The 25,139-nt window shown below is 37.1% G+C and overlaps 1 protein-coding gene across 5 annotated transcripts in view; it reads right to left on the minus strand.

Annotated features, from left to right (window-relative positions):
- The window catches only part of sema5ba (sema domain, seven thrombospondin repeats (type 1 and type 1-like), transmembrane domain (TM) and short cytoplasmic domain, (semaphorin) 5Ba), a 149,231-nt gene that overhangs the window by 15,070 nt on the left and 109,022 nt on the right, over positions 1-25,139 (minus strand). For all 5 annotated transcript variants that reach the window (XR_013197199.1, XM_077216875.1, XM_077216872.1 and 2 more), the window contains exons 9-18: positions 22,594-22,879; positions 16,095-16,230; positions 15,611-15,818; positions 15,260-15,467; positions 4,724-4,841; positions 4,290-4,471; positions 3,869-4,012; positions 2,654-2,801; positions 1,347-1,572; positions 185-397 (exon numbers count right to left, since the gene is read on the minus strand). Coding sequence is in view for 4 of the 5 variants with exons in the window: in XM_077216875.1 (XP_077072990.1) it covers positions 185-397; positions 1,347-1,572; positions 2,654-2,801; positions 3,869-4,012; positions 4,290-4,471; positions 4,724-4,841; positions 15,260-15,467; positions 15,611-15,818; positions 16,095-16,230; positions 22,594-22,879 (1,869 nt within the window). In the remaining variant the exon portion in view is untranslated. The remainder of the gene's footprint in view (positions 1-184; positions 398-1,346; positions 1,573-2,653; positions 2,802-3,868; positions 4,013-4,289; positions 4,472-4,723; positions 4,842-15,259; positions 15,468-15,610; positions 15,819-16,094; positions 16,231-22,593; positions 22,880-25,139) is intronic.

Below are 25,139 nucleotides of genomic sequence, written 5' to 3' on the forward strand. Positions count from 1 at the left end.
AATGTAAATGAGCTTGTGCTTACAAGAGAGTTTCTGTGTGTGTGTGTGTGTGTGTGTGTGTGTGTGTGTGTGTGTGTGTGTGTGTGTGTGTGTGTGTGTGTGTGTGTGTGTGTGTGTGTGTGTGTGTGTGTGTGTGTGTGTGTGTGTGTGTGTGTGTGTGTGTCTGTGTGTGTGTGTGTGTTACCTGGACAGGGCTGTGGATTGCAGTCCTGATATTCTACTGAAGATCCACGGCAGGCGGTGGGAACACTTTTGCCTTCTGCACTGGTGCAGGTGCGTTTGCGAGTGCGGTAGCCTTTGGCACACTCCTGAGTACAAGTTGACCACGTCTCCCACGAAGACCAGCCAGAGCCTGTCAGTCGTACACCAGGCGTCCTGAGAAGCTCCTCAACTAGAGCTGTACACATTTATTGCATTTTACCAGTTTGTCAATATAACCATAACTGAATTGAACGGTTTCATAATTGATTAACTTTACACAGCTATTGAGCTGAATTAACAATGAACTGATCTGAACTGAATAATGACACTATTGTCATTTTAGAGCTGCTTTACAGCAGAATTTGTGAATTACATCACTGATTCCATTATTTTCCTATTTATTACTATGAAGTTGCTTTAAAACAATCTGTATTGTATAAAACGCTATATAAATAAAAGTGAAATAACTAATTCCATGACAATAGCGAAGTCCACACCATAGCTTAATGATAACAACGCAGAGGAAAATATAGTTGGAATCACAAACAGAACAATTTTTCCAGCTGATAAACAATACAAACATTGACAGGCAATCAGAATCCACCTGACTTTAAAGAGCATGCACATTCAATGTGGTAGATGACATAACTGGAGCGCGTTTATAAAAAACAGAACATTATCATCCATTGGTGTGGATGCGTATATAGCTATATATATAGTTATATATAGTTATCGCTACAGTTATCGTTATTGTGTGTGAATGCCCCTTTAGTCTTTTGTAAGTATTGTATTATTTAAAGGAACGTCTTTTTCCTGTGTAATTCAAGGTTACCTAAAAAAAATACAATGTCATGCTGTTTTTTACAGCATCTATGACAAAACATTCTGGTCACAGCAACCTGCACAAGGTGACTTCTGACACACTCTTGTCTCTAATGCATTCCTTGTACCCCTCAAGTGGTTGACCTCCTCTGAGTTTAGACAGGATGCTACAGTTAATCAATGTGGCGTCCGACATGCGCAAATTGGGCGAGTACTGAACTGTGACCCTGATATGTCATCGAGCCAGCAGTATCGGCTGACTCAAGTCATATCTGCTCATTTAGGTGTGGGTGTGCATGAGAAAAAAGGATCTATACACTCACAGTCTGTTTCACAGGTTACTGTCCCATCATTGGGGCAGAAGCGTGTCTCCACCTTACGCTTGCCCAGTTGGAGCTCGTGAGGGTCAGCCAGTTGGGCCCGGCAGATGTAGCGTACTCTTTGTTCCTGCCGTGCTCCTCCCTGGGTTATGTTCACTGGCACCCAAGGGGTCCACGGGGTGTTTCGACGCACCTCTGGACAGGACTCCAGATTACACGCCTGATACTCCTGCAATGGAGAGAAGATTGACACACTGATGACATCATCCAGTTGCTCATTCCTCATACACAGGGAACATTACCTCACTTCCTAAGAAGCATGTGAATCTCCACAGCTCACCATTTTTGTGCCATCACAGTGAACAGTTAATAAAATGTAATGGCTCCTAGACACCCAAGGGGGTGTTAAAGTTCTTTGCAAGGAACATTAATTTGAGTCCTAATTAAGTCGATTAAATTTGAATTAATTGCAGCTCTTAAGAGAGTTGGAGAGCGAAGAAATCTGTCTGATTTAAAATGCAAGAGCAAAAGAGCGTTTTAGGAAACTGAATGCTGTTTTGATTTGTCTTGAATTATTGTTCACTCCTTACACAAAATAAGAAACCATTGTCCTAAAATAATTTAATGGTATTTTTAAATGGTTCTTCAGTTAGTATGATTACTTGACTAAAAGGGTTTAGTTAGAACTGGAAGCAATTTATTTTTTCCTGTGTAAAAGACATTTGATTTCAATTAATTACTCTGCATGCCACAGTTTTTCATTACATCACAGGTGACAACTTCCTGTCATAATATTAACATCACAATTTTTTTTTTAAATGTATCCAAATGGAAACAGTATATAGGGGAAACTGAGCAAGTTGTGACACATTCCCTCCAGTGAATATGAGTAAGTACATTTTTTATAGGCACATCCCTTAATGTCTTGGCTACAAAAATAGCACACATATAAAAATGAATATACTCAGTGGGAGGATGTTATTTATACACATATGAAATTTTTTTTTATTTAATTTCATTTTGAAGATGAAGAATGTAAATAACTACAAAGGGCATTGGCAGGCTGTGTAGATGATCAGCTGAAAGTAAATGACAGTTTTAGAACTGCATATATTTTCAAAATGAAACTGTATTCTGTGCCGATTTGTCAGGGCCACTCAGTCTATCTTGAATCACAAATAAGCTCCACTTTTACAGTGCATCACACATATCTTTCTGGGAGGAGAGCTGCTTTGGTTATCATGGTCAAGCAGGAGGCTTTAAGGCTACAGTTGTGTGTGTGAAAGTGTGTGTACTTCAGGTGTACGTACCAGCGCACACCCTGGACAGCTATTTCCATTCTCACAATTCCTGGAGCGCGAATGCACCCCTCCCCCACACTCTGAGCTGCACTTGGACCAGGGTGACCATGATGACCAGAAGATGGGCTGAGGGCACGACACCTTCTCATTGCAGAATCTGGAGGGCATGAAAAATATGCTTCACTGATATCATGAGTTTAAGTTGGTCTGAGAACTCAAAAGAAATGCTAGCTTAAAGAATGTTAGCTCATATAATATGACAAATTGCCACAGGCAATTTGACAATAATATATTAAACTTGAACCTATGACATTTAATGATATTAACATCTAAACCGCATCAAATTGGAACTTAATGCACAAACACACACACACACACACACACACACGTTTTTTTTTTTTCAAATGGAGACATTCCATAGATGTAATTATTTTCGTAGTGTACAAACTGTATATTTTATCCCCTACCCTAAAACCTACCCATCACAGAAAACTTTCTGCATTTTAAGACACACGACTTAATCTAATTTATAAACTGTTGTGCTCATGGGGTCCAAAAATGCCCCCACAAAGACAAGGATTTAGGATATTTCCGTTCTTGTGGGGACATCTTGTCCCGGTAACGTAGGGTTTACCGGAACCACATACAGTACACACGCAAATCGTCTTTTAATTCTCTACATTTCACTTCTTCTCCAGCTTGCTTCCTAATCTAGTTGTCTAGTAAACCTGGCATTGTATATTATGAACATTGTTGGCTCTGTGATAATTTGCTTTTGTTCCTTTATTGTAATGAAAATTTCAATCTGTTCATAACACAGAACTATCATATGATGTTGTAAGACTTGGAATATTGTCATATGGAGTATTTTTGTTGTGTTTTTATAGTTCCTTTTTGTCCTTGTAGAGTCCCTGGTCCCTATAAACACTTATTTTATTTAAAAAAGTAACAGAATATAGTTTAGAGCAAATAATGGGGAAAATAATGTCAGACCACAAGAGCAAAATTACCTTTTTACCATTTTCAGAGGGTGAAATTTGAAATCTAAATAATGACTCTGACAAACATTAGAAGTGGATCTCAGGGGTCCATAAAAAAAGAAAGAATCTTGCTAATGTGAAAGCAAATATAATTTGAGGCTCCTTAATTATATTACCTAAATTTCTGATACTTTTCAAGTTGTTTATTTTATTTAAATCTGCAAAGAAAAGACTCTTTTTTTACCTCTGTTCTCTGCTTTGCCCCACACACACTCGGCCGCCATGCCTGGGTGAAGGATTGTTACAGGATCGCTGGCGAACTTCAAACCCAATCTCACAGCTTGTGCTGCACTGGCCCCAGGACGACCAGGGTGTCCATCCTCCATTCCTGCAGAAAAAAGAAAGAAAAAACAGTGAGCGTCAGTGAATCTTTTTCGGCAACACTGACGCATTTGATAAAGCTAATGTGACATGATGGAAGAGAAAGAGAACAGCTATGATAAGGAATTTTGATTTGGAAAAGTTCTCAATTTGCTAAAGTGCTCTCTGTTCCTGCAGTGTATCTCGAATGATGAGAGAACTGCCACTTCTAGCAAAATCACAATTCAGTTTCAGCACCTTGGATGAAGGATGGCACCAAAAAAAAAGCACAACTTTTTACTTGCCTTGAACAGTTGGACACCTCAATGGTGGGACCCACACAGTTTTTACCTCCACAGCGAGGGGACGGGCTATCGCATGCCCGCGATCGACAAAGACACGTACTGGTGCCTTCGCCATCATCATGGCTACAGGGTTGCCATGGAGCCCAGGGCCCGTATGCACCATCTGCGGTTTGGTTCCTCAGCTGGAATTAATGAGGAAAACAAACGTGTGAATTTGAAGGTTCGGTGCGTGCAGTCCTAAAAAATAACGACCACAAAGCAGCTGCCTCAAGTGATGTTATCAATCATGCGGCATAGCACCTTTCACGCAACACAGATTTCAAAGCTGCATTGGGAGACTGACTGAGAGCTTTGGAGACGGAGGACATGTGTCGAAACTTCAGTCAAGCATGAAGCAGTGAGTGTGGTGGACTCTTTAAACGGCTGGTCCTTACCGGGCAGGCAGTGATATTCTGGAACCACTGGCTCATGTTGGAGCTGTCCTCTATGGTGGTGCAGCGGCGCTGCTTTCGGTCCCAACCACAGTAAGGGTCCCTTGCATCCAAACACGTCCTAAAATAGAAGAAGTGAGAAAAAAAGAAAAAGGGAGATAGTGTATGATTAGTACTGTATATAATAGTCAACTTTAAATTAGAATTGACCTTATTTACTTTTAAAATGCACGTTCTTGGTCTTTGGATCAATTCAAAAGACAAGAAAAAAAAAGTACTTTATATATATATGTGTATATATAAACACATCAAACGTGACAGTAAAGACATTTATTATGTTCTTTTTTTCCTTATAATCTTTCTATTTATCAAAGAATACAGAAAAAAAATGAATGCAGTTTCCATAAAAATATAAATTCAATTTATTTACTACATATGATTAAATATATATTAATTTTAAAAATTCTACTGACATCACCATGCAGACTATAAGATTACATAGCTATTTCAAATATCTAATAGTTATTTTAATGCAAATAGCTATTTATTTTTTTAGCAAGACTTCATTGGGGTATGCAACAGCCACTTTTCATGATCCAGTCGATTCCCAGACAAATACTTGGATAAAATCAAGTTGAAATTCCTGTTGCACTCTTAAACAGATAGTGAAAGAAAAATGGGCTGCAAAGAAAAAAAAATTCACATTGCCTTTTCAACTGGAGACATCCAAAATCTGCTTTCCTTGCTTAACATCGTAGATTAAAAACCTTGCACATTAACTGACAGCAGCCCTAGGCACTGCAGTTCCCAGATAACAGATCTAAACCACGCCTGGGAGAATTTCCCATTCTTTCGTGGTATGAAACACCTCGAAATTGATTAAATATTTGTAAGCTGCTAAAAAAAAGAGGGTTAATGAGGTGTAATTAAATCTAAATCCACTAATGAAGTTAAGCCATGAGTGCCATTTCAAGGGCTCCGGAATTTGGGGCGGTGTGTTAGTAAAGCACCAGCAGCCTCGCAACATTCCCTTTAGTTGAAAGGCTCGATTTTGGCACAAGTGTATCGGTTTGTTTGCGCTGGCCCTTTGGCGTTCCAGCCTCAAGGTTGAGGAAACACACAGAGTGTTGATACAGTGCAGAGTGCCAAGACTGAATCCTGCCGAGAAGGGAGCGAGCTGGGCTGAGTGCTTAACCACTCCAGCGCTTCAAGTCTGTCAGGAATATAAAGGCAAAAGGAAAAGATATCGCCTTTCTACACTTCCATTTACATAGATCCTGGATTACCCTATCGTAAAATGGCAAAAAGTCATACATACATACATTTTCCTATCATAAGAGCAATTGAAGGTTCATGTTTTTCAAGTTCACAGTCAGCGCAAATCAATGTGCCTCACTAAACTGCAATGACTATACATGTCTACTAGCACTAAAGCAAGCAAGCATTTTCAATTAATTGTCTATAGGATCATTCGTGTCAACTCAACCAGAGGTCCCCAGCTAAAAACTTTGATTTTGATAATTTTTTTGTCAGGTGAAAGAGAGAAATAAATGGAAAAAAAAGCCAAAATATTAAATGTCATGGATGTATATTTACTGAGTAATCCACTGTTTTGTAGGGAGGGGAATTAAAAAGTATGATTTTCATCTGAGATTTGGAGCCAAATTACAGGGGGGTAAAATGCCATTTTATTTTATTTTATTTTATTTTATTTTTACACAGAGATTGATAGGTCTATTAGTAAAATCTGTTTACTTTAGCAATCTTTGTTGCATTATATGCCAACGGTGACAGTTAAAAAATGAGAAAAAGCACTTCTTGTGTTTTTTGCTCCAAGTTTGCATACCTGTAACTCAATAAGTATTAAAGATATCTTAATATCCTTTTAAATTCTGGTTCTTAACAAATTTTCCTTTTGGTATCTTCATTTTAAAGGCCCAATATGGTTCAATCCCAAAGATACGGAGATCTTAATGCAGCTCCATGAGTAAATCAGTTAATTGTTCACATCATTGGTCGAAAACCAAATGTTGGTCACTTTGCATACAGTTGAACAACAATGTTGAAACTAGAAATGTATCTTGTTTTATCTAATCAACACAATTGCATAGAACAAACCTGTCTGAGTGCCATAAATATTGTTTATCCAAAGTTTGCATGCCTGTAACTCTAAAAGTATTAAAGTATACTTCTAGATTTTTTGGTATCTTTATTTTCATGGCCCTATATGGTTCAGTCCCATAGATATGAGGATCTCTATACGGCTCCATGTTTAAATTGTGCCCGTTTTTAATGGTCAAAAACCAAATGTGGTTTACTTTTCAAACAGCTGTTACATATTGTGTTTAAAGAGAAATGTCTGAAGAACAAATAATACTGAAACTAGAAATGTATCTCGTTTCCCTTTATCAAAATAATTGCATACAACACACCTCTCTGAGTGCCAAAAAATATTTTTCTGAAGTTTACATTTCTGTAACTCAAGAATTGTTAGATATTTTAATTTCGTTTTAGATTCTTGTTCCTATGAAACTTTTCTTTTGGAATCTTAATTTTTAAGGATATATAGTTCAATCCCAGAAATATTGGGATGTCACGATATCTTATCTAAGTTAAGGTAGCTCCAGAAGCTGTTAAAATGAACAAAATAATTTCTTTAAAATATCCTTGAAACTGATTCAAATAGAGATTCTTATAAATACACTTTTGAGAGCAAATTAATGTGCCTCAACTTGAAAATATCAGTGTATTTTTGCCACTCAGAGAGTTATGTTCTACGCAATATTGTTGATGTTATTCAACTGCAAAGTGACCAGCATTTGGTTTTCGACCACTGAAAACGTGAACAATTGATAGCAGAGCAGAGCAAGCAGTAAGAAGCAGTTTAGATATAATCAGCTTTATGCAAAACTGCTTAAGTCATCCGGATTCAGTCATGAGTCTTTTCAAAAAAGTGTTTCTGCATCCAGTCAATATGGGTGCTGAAACGAATATGCATCAATTGCATCAGACGTGAGGTGCATGAAACAAGCCCGATTATCATCTTTTCATTCTTTCTGACTAAGTGTTGGCAGCTATAACACAACAGTAATAAACAACAACAAATTAGCTGGAGCCCCCCTAGCATCATATATAGTGCATGATTGATGAAATAAATGGTTCCAACCAATTAAAGGATGTGAGGATAGAGAGAATAACGACAACTTCCTTGTGCACATCAAGGCCAAATTACCCCCCATTACAGAGGGCAAAAACATAAGCCCTCAGGGCGCTGACCTACGAGAACTACCCGTTTAAACACAAACGTTTGCGGTGATTTCATTAATTACAGTTGAAGATCCACTCCCACGGACCAAAGTGAAAGCCAGCCGTCCATGTAATCTCTTAAGACTATGAAAATGTGCCGGCATGGAAGGAATGCTGATTTGTCATTCCGGTGGGCACACAGCAGTAGCCTGTTATACTGATGAGCTCAGGACACGGCCCTGGGGCACTGCCAGGACTCGACTGCCCTCAGGACTCGGCCAGCTGACCTAGTGGAGAAAAAAAAACTCAATTAACAGCCTCCTGAAGGTGTTTTTTTTTTCTCCTGAGTTCTGCAACTTGCACTCCGTAGAGAGAGATTTCCACAAGCTGACCACGGTCTCAGAAGGAAAAGGACAAGCACAGCAGAAAAACTCAGCCGTCTAGCCTTGCAACCAGTCACACAGCTCACATATTTTAAAAATAACCTGCTATAAAAAATAAGTTAGTGCACTTGAGGCCCATTTCAAATAACTGCACCTTAATTCAAGGTTCCTGTGCATGGAAGAAGTGCTAAAACAAAAGCAACACAAACCAACACGAATCATACCGCTGTATAATTTAACATGGTTTTCCTACAGCGCACTATTTCAACAGCAAAGCCACACGACATTGCTTGTAAAATTTTAAATAGTGCAAAAAAAATGAAGTAATACATAAAACAATGTGGCAAGACAGCGGACAGAAGACAATCAATCTTTTGCGGTTTAATAGTGGTTTTAAAGTCATTGGGAGGGCTGTCAAAAATACTGTCTTATTTTATAGGCCTTTAAAAAAGATGAACAAAGACAAATAGTTATTGCTGTCCTTTTAATAGCAATTCATGACCTTTTCGTTGTAAACAAGGGCCAAAGTTTTGTTTTTTATGGATGCACTATGAAAACTATGCTAAGAACCATTAAAACTAGCTAACCAAGCTACGTCACACACATTTAGTACACAAAAACTATAATTGTCAATTAAATTCTCTGCATGTTACCGATGATACAGTTAATGATATCTAGTGTGTGAAATAGTAAAGAAAAATGACCTCAAATTCCCAAAATAAAATTTTCTCCTACTGACTTTAATGTATATATATATAATATTTTAGGAAAACGCCAGCACCCATAAATTACAGCTTTTCCACACACACACACCGAACGCTGACAGCTTAGCTTAGACAGAGATAAGATGGTCAGATGCTTTAATGGCTTCATCTCAGGAGAAGAAGAAAAGATGCTATTTGTCAGAAGTTCAGGACAGCGGAGTTTGAGACATATTGCTTGTCTTAATCAAGAATGGGAGAAAGCGCATGAGAAAAATGGCTTCAATTTTGGGATTCTGCCAATGGAGAGTCAGTTAAAAGCCTGTGGTAATAAATGCTCTCACCTTCTGATTACTTTCTTTCCCTGCCTTACCTCTCTCTGCAGCTCCTCCAGTTGCTCAAGTACTGGGCTGTGTGCTCAAACAAGCTGCAAGCTCTCAAACCCTGTGTTTTTTAGCACCCTGTTGACAAGCTGGCGACAAGTTGGCTGTAAATTGTTTGGGTCAGACAGGGCCTCTGAAATGAGAATTTCTTACAGACTGTCTATAAGGCTTCGCCAAAGTTAAAAGGGCAAAGACCCTTTTTAGAAAATATATTTATCACCACATGATCTGGGGGGATTTGATGATTAAATGACTGGAATTATACGTTTTTGACTAGAAAACATAGTTGTGCTTACAAATTGGAAACTACATTTTATGAAAGCACTTTTCTCACTTCCTGGAAAATGGCAGCATCTTCAACATTTAAATGTAATTAGGTACATAAATCTATATATTTTTTTAAAAATAGTTTTATATGCTAATTTATTATAGCTAGTGTTACCTACTGCACTTTCTTTGTTCTTATTTTTCAAAAGCATATAAAGGTGAATGAATGTAGAGATTAAATTTTTTGCCATCATCAGCAACACAACCACACATGGTGGAATCTTTTTGGCATTATGAGGGTTGCCATAGAAACAAATCATGTCTGAGAATGTGCTCAGCTCAGAGTAAAAACTCAAGTTGTCAGCTTGTAATTGTGCTAATTTTAACACAACATGAACGCAGCATTATGGAAGAGACAATTATACTAGTGCAATCTGAGGTTAAGTACACAAAGGTTATAGATCATGATTCCCTCCCTCGAAAATCAAACCAGCAATTTTCCTAAAACTGAGAGACCTACGACTTTGTCATGAAACTAGTTTCATTGCTGAAATATTACTGTTTATTATAATGTATTGTTATATTGGTCTACTGCCATTCAAAACTGTTTTAATGTTTTTGAAAGAGTCTCTTTTGTTCACCATGTTTTTATGCTTTTACTGAATAAATAAATACATACAGGAAAAGGAGTAATATTGTGAAATATTATTGGATACAATAAAATATTATATTATAACAATTTAAAATAACTTTTTGTAAACTATTTTAAAATGTAATTTATTCCTGTAATGTAAAGCTGAATATTAAGCATCATTACTCCAGTCTTCAGTGTCACATGATCCTTCAGAAATCATTCTAATATGCTGATTTGGTGTTCAAGAAACATTATTATTATCAATCCTGAAAAAAATCGAGCTGCTTAATGTTTTTGTGGAAACCATGATATATATATAAATATTTTTAAGACCCTTGGATGAAGAGAAAATTCAAAAGAACATCATGTATTTGTTTTTGTTTTTTCAATGTTAATGTCCAGGCTACTGTCACTTTTTATCATTCAACTGTGTCCTTGCTGGCTAAAAGTAGTCATTTATATAAAAAATAAATTACTTAAAACTTTTGAAAGGTAGTGTAAAAGAAAATGTTTAAATATTCTTAAAAGAATAAAAACATTCCTCCTTGTGGTTGATTCATTGAAAAACATGCCTTTTATTTTAGCTTCGTGCATTCTTTTTTTTATCAACACTTGAATGTGGGTAAGTTTGAGCTAAAAGTTATGAAAATTGCGTTTTTTGTCAAAGACTACGTCTGTATCTGATTCAGTACGATGAACAAAACATAGATGAAGTAGATTTGGTCCATCAACACCCCCAAAGCTTTACAGTCCTATAACCACTTCCTGGGTCGACATTTCACTTGGTAACATTAGGTCTTTTTGATTTATATGCTGTTTATTGTTGATGATCGCATTATTTTTCATATGTGTCTGATTAAATATGGGATCGCTAGTTTCTGCTGCTTCTTTGTCTGTGTTTTTATCAGAAGATTCAGTAATATTTCAGGAGATGCGTAAGCGCCCCCTACCATATAACAGTGAAAACACGGATAGCCTTAAAACTCGTCAATGGCAGGGAAATATTTTCTCATAAAAGACGGGAGAACTCGTAAATGACGCGAAAGAGTAAACTACAACAGTTATTTGGTTGAAAGTAGTACGTATTTTCATAGCATATTCAAGACACAAGGCTTAAAAAAATATCTAGGACTTCCTACACCCCCCACAATCCATAAAGCAAGAGAGATCTAAAATTGCAACATACAGTGATTGCTACAGTAAAAATCCTCCAAAAACACTCTGATGTGACCAAGCATCTCTGTAGACATGGGGACATGGGTTTGCCACATCACAAGAAGTGGGAAAGGAAAGCTGTAAAAACATATTTGTGGTTAGGGATGTTTATGGTATGCTCTGCTTGCGGAAGATGTTTGTAACGTAACCTCAAACCTACATTCCTAACAGCGCTCCAAGACATCATTATCTAAACATCATCACATCGTCAAAACTATCAGCACTGACTGCGCTGCTGTCTCCAATTAGGCTGCTGTATGTAAAATTATTCATCAATAGACCTTAGTCAGGGTAGACAACATAATTAATTTGATGAAAATTAAGCTGTGAGGAGTTGTCATGTTTTAATCCTAGATCATGTCATTTTTTCACAACCCATGTTTATTTATTTTTATATCTTTGCTCAATGGAAAACTTTTTGGAAAGACTTTTTCAATATTTTCTTGGCTGAATCAAGGACGAGTGAACCCAAAGCCAGCCTAATTATTCAGTACATCACTTCTCTAAGACCAATTAGTCGAGTGGTTGTTTTTGAAAATGATGCAGTTTTCACATCCCTACAAAGTTCCATTGACACATAGGTGTAAATAGTGAATATCAGGAGCACCTTTATCCCACCCACACATCCACTGCTTAGTGCTGCACTGTCGGTAGAAATCACGGTAAGGATTCAGCCCATCAACATTTGTTTCATCCCTGATTAGGAATCGCCATTTTTAAGTTTATCGATCTGGCCCAGCCAGTTGGTCCCTTTAGATTCCTTCAAACAATCAGTCGGCTGATTAAAGTAAATGAGTTTTTTAAAGCAGAGAAGAGAGGCTAAGGCCAATGAACATTAGCAGAAAAGTGGATTGCGAGGGATCAAACTTTAATTATCACACTGCTTTCAAACTAGAGCCACCAACAATGTAGATTAAGTCATTAATAAACACTTCTCTAAAGGCAAGAGCTGAGAGACTCTTTGTCTCTTTTCATCTGTAAAGTGAAATGGCTGCAAAGGGGCAGCAACTGTGAACAGAAGCATAACGATTTTAAAGTAATTATACACAGAGCCATCACATTTTGAAAAGCCTGCTATTCTTTTTGTCGGTTTTGTTTGCATTGATTTGATTCGTTTCATCACAACAATGGTAAATAAGAATTTGTCTCTCACATCACTGATGCAATCTCACATGCCTTATTTGCATTTGACCTACAGAAATAATCTTTAGGTTGCTTTGGGCCAAAGGACAACTTACCAACAACAAGCAATGTGTTTTATATCGGGCGCCAATATAAAACCTGGAGAAAAATAACCTTTTTTTTTCAGATTTCACAAAAAAGTCTTTACAAAAAATATTATATTTAAAGTTATACATTAAGATCTATATTTATATTCTAAGGTATTATTAGACATACATTGCCCCAACTACTATTTCCTGAGAATCATTGATTGTGACAGTCCTAGGTTCAAAAAAAAAAAAAAAATTAAGTAGTGTCTCTTTCTTCCGAGGAACACAAAAGGAAAAATTATGAAGACTGTGCTGTTAGTTTTCCCAAAAAGGGCACAAAAATACCATAAACATGACAATTTTAATTTTTCATAAACGTCTAAGCTATAAAATGTATAAATTTAGGCATATTTCCTATACTTTAGAAAGTGTTTTCTGATCATTTTGGACAAATTGGGCTGTTATACAGTATGCTAAAAATGTTTATTTATTTATGTATTTATAATAATGGTCAAATATGGTCAAATTTAAGATACATAAAATATAAATATTGTAGAACTGGGCTTTTTATGCTTTAACAAATATTACATTTATGAAGCATTTTTAAATAAATATCACAAAACTGGGTTGAACTTGTAATATGATAATATATTTTAAAAGCATTCATAAATAACAAGCATAGCATCAGGCAGGTTAGTCAAGCTCACATTACAGCTAGCTATATTTACAAAATGTCTTAGCTGGATCAAGATTATTTATATGAGCTAGAAGGATCAAGGATCATCATTATATTTCGTCATATCATCCAGCCCTAAAACCTGCTCAATATTAGAGCATTCAGGCATTATAGAGATAAAAGTATCACTTTCTGTAAAGATGCTTTAAAACAATGTGTATTGTGAAAATCACTATACAAATAAATATAACTTGACGTCAGCATTCCATAATATAATGGAGGTCTATATCTAAGGTCTCTAGCAGTGATCCACCTTCTCCATGATCTGATGATTCGCTTCAGTCAAAGCTCAAAGAGAGGAAGCTGTTGCAACAGGAAGTGAATAAAAACTGCAGCTCATATGCAGGCCTGTCACACCTCTGTGACGTTTCATATGAGAGTACGGCTTTAATGAAATGTCAAAGCGCTGTGTTCAAATGTGAATGTACTCTGAATGTGGCAGAAATTACGGATTAAGGATTAAGGACTCTTTTCTCTGGCCTGCCCTTGGAGCCCAGTGTGATTGTTCCTCCCTGCTGGGTTTTAAATAGAGCTGGCAACGTCCGCTTCTGCTCCATCTCTCACATCTTACCTTCACCTTGTTTAGTATGCAACAGCCTCAGCTTTCACCACATAGCCTTGTGTGTGTTTCTGTGCATGAGAGAGAGCGTGCACACATACTGAGATGTGAAATCAAAGTGCTGACTAATCATCTGCTTGCAGTCAAATATGTTTGCCCTCACAGAAAACCATTCACTCGAGACGGCACCCTTCCTCTTTCCTTTGAACCCTCCTAGCTTCCTTTATCTCTCCCTCATTCATCCAGACCCACACTCGATCTTTCACCTTCATGCGCGGCGCTCAGAGAGCGGACAGTGCGCTCTATGTGCTCCTCTGGCAAATTGAGCCTGACTGTTGTCCCCAGCCTGCATTTGGAGTGGGAAGTTGATGGAAAGCTTTGATAGCATACATGGGAGCTGTCAAACGGCGCTCCTCTTACTGCTTCAGTCACTCGTGAGGAGGAATTTCTTTTCCAATGACAGATCAAGGGTATAATTCCAATGAGGTTGGTAATAAGAGCTCTTACCAACGTGAAAGGAGCCATTCATGCACCACAACCTGGGTCTGCTGTCACGCAACAACTACAGTCCAATGAGAAAGCAGGTATTGTCCCTGAAATCTAAAAGGCCATAGGAATGGGTCACAATGGTCAACTAGATATATAAAACTTATATAAATGCATTGTTGGTATTATAAATGCCATTAAAGCGAGAATATAAAAATGTTATGCAGTATTTAGTAGAAATTATATATTATAGAATATATTTACATAAATAATATATTTATAATTTAATTTATAAAATAAAATAAAAAAGTATATATAAATTGAATTTTAGACAATTTGCTTGGATAAATTCATCCACTTCAATCCACCTCATATTCATTGAGACCGTATTGGCCACTGTCTTGTGTGGTCTTGCCAAGAGCAGAGTGTCAAGTTAAAAATAGTGAAACCCTTCAAAACCTGTGCAATCTGTTCCATTCTGTCACATCTGATCGGGGTAATCTGGGAACCTAAAACTAGAATAATTATTCAAGGCATCCACAAGGCTAGTTAAGCGACTGGCAATCCAGCAACCAGTCCATTTTTTAAATATGCACGTTTGCACATCCCAAACTAATACCTGCTAATGCCAGACAAATGAATGGTGAGAAATGAAGATCTTGAATTTAATGTTGTTTGCAGCACAAAATGTACAGATACTGTAAGACATGTCACTCACAATTCTGTTTTGTAGCTGGAGCATCTTGCCAGAGGGATCTTGAGCACTTTGTCATTCAGGCCCACAAAGAGAGTCCGGTCGCCATGGAGAATTTGAAGGCTCAGGATTGGCTCACGCAGGCCAGGAGGGAAGAGTTGCATCTCCTCTAAGTAGCAACCTTGCAGGCTCTTATTTGTGGTTGCCAGGGCCTTGAGAATAGTTCCATACTCTGATAAGTCAGAACAGAAGGCAAAGCATAATTATACAAGGCTGCATAACTAATGCTATTTATATAAGGATTTGGTGGTAAACTTTTTGCACAAAAAGAAAAATACAAAACTGAAGTTGTCTAACTCCTCAAGGCCTAATTACCTGTGCCTATATACATGACATGGTGCAAATTGTCCTGCCCCTGTACAATGTCAACAACCAACTTAGAGAACCGCAGATCATCCTGCCAGACCAGCGGGTCCACAGAAACTGGCTGAACCACGTCATTCATGAGGTAGAGCCGCTGGGCGTCCTGCAGACTTCGTTCAGTTAGTCCTTCGTTAGGTCCTTCTTCCTCGATGGTCCCACACTGGTGAGAGTCATTAGGGTTAGACTCATTAATTAGTGCAGAGGTCAAGCAGGGCACTGCAAATATAAACTCACAAAAAACTTTTCCAAAAAAATGACAACTTCTCACCATGTCATTTTATAGGAAAGTAGACAATAACTGAATAACGATGCATGCAAGTACACCCAGCTGGCATTGAGCAATTACTCTCACAGTGCCAGGCTGATAGAATTTATCTATTGGCTGTTTGTTCCAGACACACACACACACAGAGAACAAAATGTAAAAGTGATGCACCTGGAAGTTAGGGATGGGGTTCGGGGTGGGGAGCCACGTGGAGCGAGGGTTCTCCTGGGAGCGGAAGGGCCCGTTGAAAGCCTGCGTGATTGCGCTGAGGTTGTACGCGCAAACTGCAGAGGCAGCAATGCTGTTCCTGCATCACAAGAAAGAGTCAAATTTAGCACAATGAAAACATATCATATGTTGAAAACCTATACACACACTGTAATTTGCTAATCAGTTTAATATTTAATATTTATCGGGTCTACAGATAAATGCCATCAGGTTCATTTTACTTAAATTAATTGTTCTCTAAAAAAATATGTTGGAACGTATTTTCATTTCTGTGTCTGAGGTTTCCCACACACAGCATACAGCTGATGGACCTCTACACACCATGTACCTTACCAACATTGTATAGTTGGTATTGGGCGGCAAAAAGTTATACAATCTTGATTCTTGAGACAAACATAAAAGTTCATAATCTGATCCTATGAGGATCTTGCCAGCTTCTTCTGCCATGAAATATTCTAAAATGCATCGTGACTTAATTAACTCCCTCAATTTGAGTGGCAGGTGGCCCAGAGACTCCAGTAAGCTGTCAGGAGCAGAGATGAGCTCTGCAGTGGATGGATTGGGTGGTTATTCTTGTTACCAGACTCCCTCAATTTTGGACAGATGACAGTGCAGTTTCAGAAGCTGTTGAAGTGACAAAGAAAGGACCAGAAAGAACTCCAAGTTACCAGAGCCATATTCAATATCATTTGTTATTGAAAGGTGTGAAAAAATAGTTCATTTTGAACTAAGTATATGCTGCTTTACTGCTAATACTTACGACATTATGAGTATGACAAGCAGCAGGTGTTAAAGGTCACCCACAAATGACATGCTCTGTATAGCCTTCAGCTTTGAAAGTCAAAGTCTTCTGACTATGAAGGGTACAGTAGATCTCATGGCTATTTAAATTTTAGGTTACACACATACAAGGAAAGTAGCATGGCATCTTTTGACGTCAACTGAGAAGATAACTAAAATTGGAAAGTTATTCTTGTTACCATACTCATTATTTTCTGCAGTTGAGACCGCACTTATTGAGCAGCGATAACTGTGTTGGTAATGCCGAGGCAACAGACAGATGGGTCCAGGGGCAGAGCTCCAGGACGGGGACTTGGCCTGCCAGACGCTGGTGTCTGGCTTGGGCTCTTGTTATGTGGCATGGTGAGGCATGGACTTGAAGAAGATTCAAGCCTGGTTCTTCAGCTTGACTATGGGGACTACATATAAGGGGTTCAACATGGAAAATTAGCGAGGTAAAGTGAGAGGCTCTTGACAGTGCAGCTCAAAAGGCTGTTGCGCAGATGAAATATTGGCTCTAAACTGGTCAGCCTTAGGCTGCGAGAACAGAGCAGGCTCTGACAGGACAGCCAATTATCTCAAGCTATTTTTTCTCTTTCACTCTTACATTCAAAAGCAAGTCTCTGAAACGTTGTTATGAGACACTACAGGTTTTTTTAAATTTTTTTTTAGAGATTTTACTTCTATAGAGAAAGGCAAAAGCTAGTGAGCTGCTTCCTGGCCAACTGCCTACTATAGGCTTTAAGTGGGTTCAGCTTCACAGCAGCAGAATACACTTGCTAGCCTTTTTAGACTTCTAAATACAGTAACATTTACACACAACTTAATTATAAATAAAAGGGACACCATATTCTATAACCAAATTGACACAAAATTTCTGCCACATCATACGGTGCAATATGTCTTCTAGAGGTTTTAGAACCAGTTGCTTACGCTTTCATATTCACTCACCATAGTTTACGAAGATATATATATATATATATATATGCCTGTTCACACCAAGGACGATACCTATAATGGTAACTATAACTAAAAAGTTCTAGTTAATAGCCATGATTCATGATTTTTTTCCAGTCGATGAATGATAAGAATACTGACAGCCAAACAGAATCCACCCAACTATAAAGAGCTTGAACATTTATGGCAGACAACATAACTGCAGCAGAATGTCTGTGTGGACACTAATATAGTTATCAATATAGCTATCTTTATAGTTATTGTTTCTTGGTGTGAACAGCTCTATACAGTCATTATTCATGACTTTAACAATAAAAAAAGGGTGTAATTCAGAAATGAATTGAAATTACCATTTAAATTCCAATTCCTGATTTTAAAGTTGGCATGAAACGGAAGTTGCGATAGTCTTTCTTGCCTATTCTGACATATCCGAGCAAGGTTTATAGTATGTACACACACACTCACACGTACATACTGTACATACATAAAAATGCATTAATGCACTGTCTGGTCGAATAATGCATGCCTAAGCTAAGTCACAATGGCATTTTATTAGATTTATGCTTGTGCAGATGTGACTTTCACACATATGATGGTTCAGTTTTAAAAGCTCTTGAGGTTTGTAAAAAGTAAAGTACAGAGTTTGATCTATAACCCTTTGAAAAGTCACCTACTCTAGCAAATATAATCTCTCGGTATAACACGCAGCATATGGGAATGAAGTCTTCTCACTGTGAGAGCAGATGACTTCTGAGCTTTCCAAGCGACACGTACAGTAGATCACATGCTTATTTAGATGAAGTCATGTTGAGTTATGGTGACAGAATAGACAATATGTCAAAAAGCACAGGGTGATTTGAGGTCACCCAAGAGGTCCATAAAATTAATTTTGACCTAAAGTAGGACAGTACTTAAGGGGAAAAGGAAAAAAAAATAGAAAGATACATCAGTGTAGAAAAATACTTCAGTGTTTCAACTTCAGTGAATACTTGCATCGCAGCAAAAAAACAAAGAGCCAACTCAGCAACATTCCACAGCCAGGACTGAGGCAAGATTATTCATAAATATTTTTACAGCATAACAATATCTGCTATTGTAAAAACGTGCACTCAAGCATAAAAAGTTATTTATTAAGTTATTTATTAATTATCAAAATAAAATAATTTCATAGTTCAGTCATCTGTGTACTTAATTTATTCTTTTACAACAATGTATTGCAACAAAATATATTGTAAATGCAACAAGTTTAACTTTTGTATACACCTTCTGCATCTTCTATAGAACTTTTTATATTTAAATGTAATAAATATTTATAATAAATATTTAAATGAAAATTTATTACACAATATACATATTTACAGAACGCTGTTTGGTGCACTGATTTTACAGTTATAGCACAACATCTTCAGTTTCAAAAAGATGAAAAACAACAAAGCAGAATCCCTCAATACCATCACCTTCATACAATCGACATGAAAAACATATGCAAGGAAAAAACACGAAGCAAAGATTCCTGCTATGGGGTATAAAAAACTCATTTCAAGGTGGATTTTGTCATACCGCATCACAGTGTGCGAAGTGATGCACTTGGTTGTTATTCGGCATTTGTTGTAATTCAGGCATGAAAGTGTGTGTATTCACAATAGACGTATTCATTCACACCTGCGGATCTGTTTTCCAGAGAGGTTGTCTGTCATCATACTAAGTTCCAATAGGTTTGTTCCACCCTGTTAACCTTTGGGTCAGTGACAGAAATGAGGGTGATAGCTATTCCTTCAAAAAGTTAATAAAAAAAAGGAATCCTCTTTAAAATATGGTCTCTATAAACATTTCCTCCTTCCTCATACCACAATGTATGATAAGTCGGAAAATGTCCAGTTCACCAGTCATATCGCAAAATGGAAAACTCAGGAAGGGTCATCAGGAGTTAATAAATTAATCCTAAATTTAATTAGATGAGAACAAAGAGACAATGAGTGATATCTGAGACATGATATTAGCATAGCTTTATAGGGAATCATTTGCCAACTATCCAATAAAATGATCATACAAAAAAATTGCTCCGATTGCCCAATCAGATTCAGGAGAGCCATGCAACAGGTTTTATAAAGGCAAGAGAAAGAGAAATAGTGATTTTAGCACAGCTAAGGCCATTACAGAAAACCCTTTCAGAAAACCGAAGTAAAATCTCTGCAAAGTGCAACCACTCGTGACTTATTGCTTTTATAAAATGCAGCAACAGCAATTTAATAAAACATACCGGTGGTCAAGTTAAATTTATGAACAATAATAATCATAAAACAGCTGAGGAATCTGAGCCAAACACTGAAAAGCTTATAAATCTGTTACTTTGATGCATAGGTAAAACTTTTTTTTTTATTAAACAGGGAAAGAATAGAAAAGGCCTGTATATAATATCCATTAAAACAAAAAATAAAGTTCATTAGCTTTTCACAATACATCTAATATATATCAACGCATTCTCACCCCAAGGCGTCACTAAAATGACAATTTTGACCATGCTTCAATATTCGACGCTTTAGGCACCCTTTAGCGTCAGTTACATGACGCGATCCTAGGGTGTCATCTTACTGACGCTTTACCTAAGCGTCAGTTAGATGACGCGGGTAGGTTTAGGTCTGGGGTAGGGTTAGGATTAGATAGCGTCATCTAACTGACGTTAAAGGTAAAGCGTCAATAAGATGACGCCCTAGGATCGCGTCATGTAACTGACGCTAAAGGGTGCCTAAAGCGTTGAATATTGAAGCATGGTCAAAATGATTCCCAAGGCGTCAGTTTCATGACGCCTAGGGATGAGAATGGGCTGTATATATTAGATGGCTGTTACTATCTGTAAGCTCAGTATGAGGACATATACTGCTTTGACACCTTCAGTCAACTCAATGAAAGGCTGCCAATACCTCGGGACAAACTACTACCAACACTTTCAGACATTTTTGGCTGCTCTCTAGCGTTCTGTCTCTCTGCACACCTCCCATGCCTGGCCTCCCTTTTTTTAAGCCCCAAACCCCAAGGAGCATTGCTTAAGGTGTTCAATTTACCACAGACAGATGGAGACTCTGTTGTTCTGATTGCATTACCATATTCTGTTCCTACTGGGGCAATGAGCGAAAGGGGACACGAAAAGAGACAATAGAGAAACAGAGATAAAATGAGTGAAAACGAGAGAAAGATAGTATGAAATATAGGGAAGGAGAGCAAGAAAGGCAGTATTTAAACTATACTACTTGCTGTACATTTGAAAGGTAGTATACAGTCCAGTAGTGATAAAAGGTAGTAGATAAAACTTTTTGGTTGACAACCAACAGACAATATGCATAAAGTATTTTCTGGTATTGCTTCAACAAAAATTCTACTTTACATTTACGCATTTTTACAAGATGTTTTAATCGAAAGGAATGGACAAGCGATAAAATCTCTAAGAACTGCTGCAATACTAAATTCGAGAGAAAAGATGTTGTTGAATACGGCATGATAAATCAAATGCTACACAACATAAAATGCAATAAACAGTGTGCAATGTGAAGTATGCAGAAGGTGAGTATAAAATATTGAACGGCAAGATATGGAAATAAAGAGAAAGAAGTGATTGATGACAGTCAGAAGATTTCATTAAAATATTAATTAAGAAAGTCTGTGACAGCTGCGGCTTTCTTTCTAGATTAACAAGCATATTTTTGCCCTTAATTCCAAGTCTCGTTCTAACAAAGTATTTGTTAAGAATATGACATTAATATATCATTTTAAATTAATATTCTTAACAAAAACATTTTTAGCAATGTGACTTGCAATTAAGGGCAAAAATATGCTTGTTAATCTAGTGCTAATTTATTTTCTGTCCAAACTGTAAAAGAGATGCAACACATTCATGTACTACTCTCTAAGGCCTTCTCACATTTCTTGAATAAACTGAAAGACTCGTCTCACCCGTTTCATAAGTTCAGGTGTAATCCAAATTGTTTATCTTGACAAAAGATATTCACAGCTATTAGGGTTTACAAAGCACGAGTTTGTCACGTGTTTAGTTCTTAAGTGTCTATATATAATTATACGTCCTTTGAGATTTTAGGTTCAATATATACTGTACATGGGAAAGGGTATGTTTTAGATTCAGTAATTTGCCACTGTCAAAATCCTCTCTCATTCAGTAATTTTATCTTCCAGTATAAATATCCTTATAAACTTCACTATATTTTCTTAGACTTACTCTTTAAACATAAAATATATAAAACTATACAAAATGTAAATAATTGGTAACACTAGTTTAAGGGCTAATTCTCACTATTAACTAGTTGCTTATTAGCATGCATGTTACTAGGATATTGGTTGTTTATTAATTATAAAGCACATATTAATGCCATATTCTGCATGACCATATTCTACATCTCCTAATCCTGCCCAATACCTAAACTTAACACCTACCTTACTAACCATTAATAAGCAGTAATTACATATTTATTGAATCAAAAAGCATAATTAATAGTTAGTTAATAGTGAGAATTTGACCCTAATCTAAAGTGTGACCAAATAATTATTTCTCATATTTATTATATACATATATAAACATATTATTTTTTAAGTTAAAATAAGATGGAGTAAAGAATGTAACACCTCAGTACTATAAAAATATTACATGTCACTCAAACAACTACACAAAATGATGCTGTTAGATGACTAAACTTACACATTGGTGGTGAAGATGCCATAGATGAGGTCCTGTTCAGGCAAGTAGAAGGTGCTCTGTAGCTCATTGTAGTAGAATGGGATCTCTCCCGACCGTGAACAGTTGAGTCTGGCTTTCGTAAAGGTGGTCCACGTGTCCTCCAGCAAGAAGCGGCCTCCTATGTCGTTCTTACACACCCGTGCCACCCTTGAATACACCGTCTTACCGCAGTCGTGCTCCACTGCGTTTTCCCTCAAGAAGAAGAAGGTGAAAAGACCCACGTCGTAAGCCGAGATGAAGTGAGGCTCTGAGGGAAAAGGAAAACAAAGCGTTGCTAAAGACATTTTGGGTAAAACAAGCATTTCAAATAGCAGGACTCTCAGCAATGCAGCATTGAGTAGCTTAAATGCCAAAACAATCATTTACTTCCACAGCAAACTGGCCTGCATCCCTTTTCATTGAATTTCTTAGTTCCACTCTTTCTGAATATCCGCTTAGGCCTGCCTTGGACTGGAGCAGAAAACTGGTTGCATGTGACATGCAAAAATTATTCTGAATACACAAAGCTGTCCCGTCGGTCCAAGTGGCACTGGTCTGGATTGCATTAGTCAGAGTTAATATCACATACACTGAATAATGTCTTACCCCAAGGCCTGTTTATTCCCCAGCCCATCCAGTAATGCATGCCGTAGATATTCACCTGTAAATAGGCATGGCTATAATAACTGCTGGGGCCATTGCAGCGTTTTACGAAAATTAGATTACTGTTATGCTGTGAATCCCAGGAAAGGCATCAATAGCCATAACTGTTTTTGATTCAATTTTAAACACAATAAATACCAAATCTCTGTGGACACTTATCCAGAAACAGCCCGGAGAAAATTCAGCATGGATTAAAAAAAAAGGATCCTGCATAAACTGACTGCGACAGAATTATATGGTCGAAACTGGACTGGTCATTTGTGAATTGTATAATATGCTGGTCCAAAAAATCACAAAAAGCACCATTAACGCAAACCAAATGAGTTTGTGCAATATTAAATGCATTCATACTACTAAAGTTTTGTGTGGGAAACGGCAAGAAAATAATTTCACTGCAAAAAAAAAAAAATGTCACAAAATTATACTTTTATTTCAGTCCATGTTCTTTTTAAAGAGAATTCTAAATCCTGTGGTGTATCAAAAATACTATAGTACTACAGTTTGATGCAATCACTGTATCTGTAAGTATATGAACAAAAAAAAAATGTTTGTCTCACTAATAAAAGTACCATGGTATTACCATGTTTTTGTTCCTATTGCTATGGTTTAGACATGTACTATGGCAGTATGATTTTTTTGGACATATATTTAGAGTACCTTGAACCACTATGTAAATACAGTTGTATAAATATGAAATATATACTATGCTACACTACCATTCAAAAGTTTGGGGTCAGGAAGATTTTTTTTTTTTTTAAAGAAATTAACAGTGTTTTGTTCAGCAAGGATACATTAAATTGGTCAAATTGTGACAGTAAATCATTTTTTAAAATAAATGCCGTTCTTTTGAATTTTCAAATGATCAAAGAATCCTAAAAAATGTATCATGGAATCCACAAAAATATTAAGCAGCACAACCGTTTTCAACATTGATAATAATAAATTTTTCTTGAGTACCAAATCAGCATATTACAATGATTATAACCGTTTTACTGTATTTTTAAATCAAATAAATCCAGTCTTGGTGAGCATTAGAGATTTTGACCAATGCTGTACACATCATACCATGGTATGAAGGTCAGATGCCATCCCAGTATTTTGAGTGAATAAATTATGACTGATGAATTTTCACTAACAAAATTAGCAAAAATAATTTTGGATATGGTATCAGGGACAGGGTAATGCTACATCCTTTTGGACATGTACCACAGAAGTCTAATGCTTTTTTGGACATGTATTTGAAGCACCGACCATGCAAACACACTAGAATATGAATATGTATCATATTACACAGTAAGTGTAGTTCAAAAGTTCCATGCCGTTGCCCTTTAATGCCTAACTGTACCATGGTACATATTGTAAGGGGTGAACTTAAAAAAAAAACGATTTAATTCTCTGTCCAGATGTAGTAAGAGAGGATTGTTGTTATTGTGATCAAACAAAGAATTCTTCAGATTTCAATACATCATAACTACACTTCCACACAGATCAGAGTGTAGAAAGTGGTCAAGGAGAAACAGTGAAAACCAATACTGATGCATTCAGAAACTACAACAATTACTTCTCAGAGACTGCATGAATTAATCAAGTCATTTTGCTAAGCTGGAATGGGCAGGGTGTGAGTGTGCTGATTTGTGTGGGACTGAACATGACAAACTGTATTTTCCTTCTTCCATGCTGAACGTAAATACTGCCTCATTTCCACACCGCCACTCCATCAGTGTGTGTTTATCTGTAGGCCGCAGTCAGGAGAAAACACTAAGCTGGGAAGTGAATTACGAGGCCCAATAAGCTCCAGGGGAGAGAGGCATGTTCTAATAGCCACGCTGTTGGCGATGATGATATTTCTCATTGAATCAGAGCTG

The sequence above is a fragment of the Siphateles boraxobius genome, unplaced genomic scaffold, assembly GCF_051911475.1.
Source record: "Siphateles boraxobius isolate OS27281-9 unplaced genomic scaffold, OSU_SipBor_1 7, whole genome shotgun sequence".
In the NCBI taxonomy this organism is placed as follows: Eukaryota; Metazoa; Chordata; class Actinopteri; order Cypriniformes; family Leuciscidae; genus Siphateles; species Siphateles boraxobius.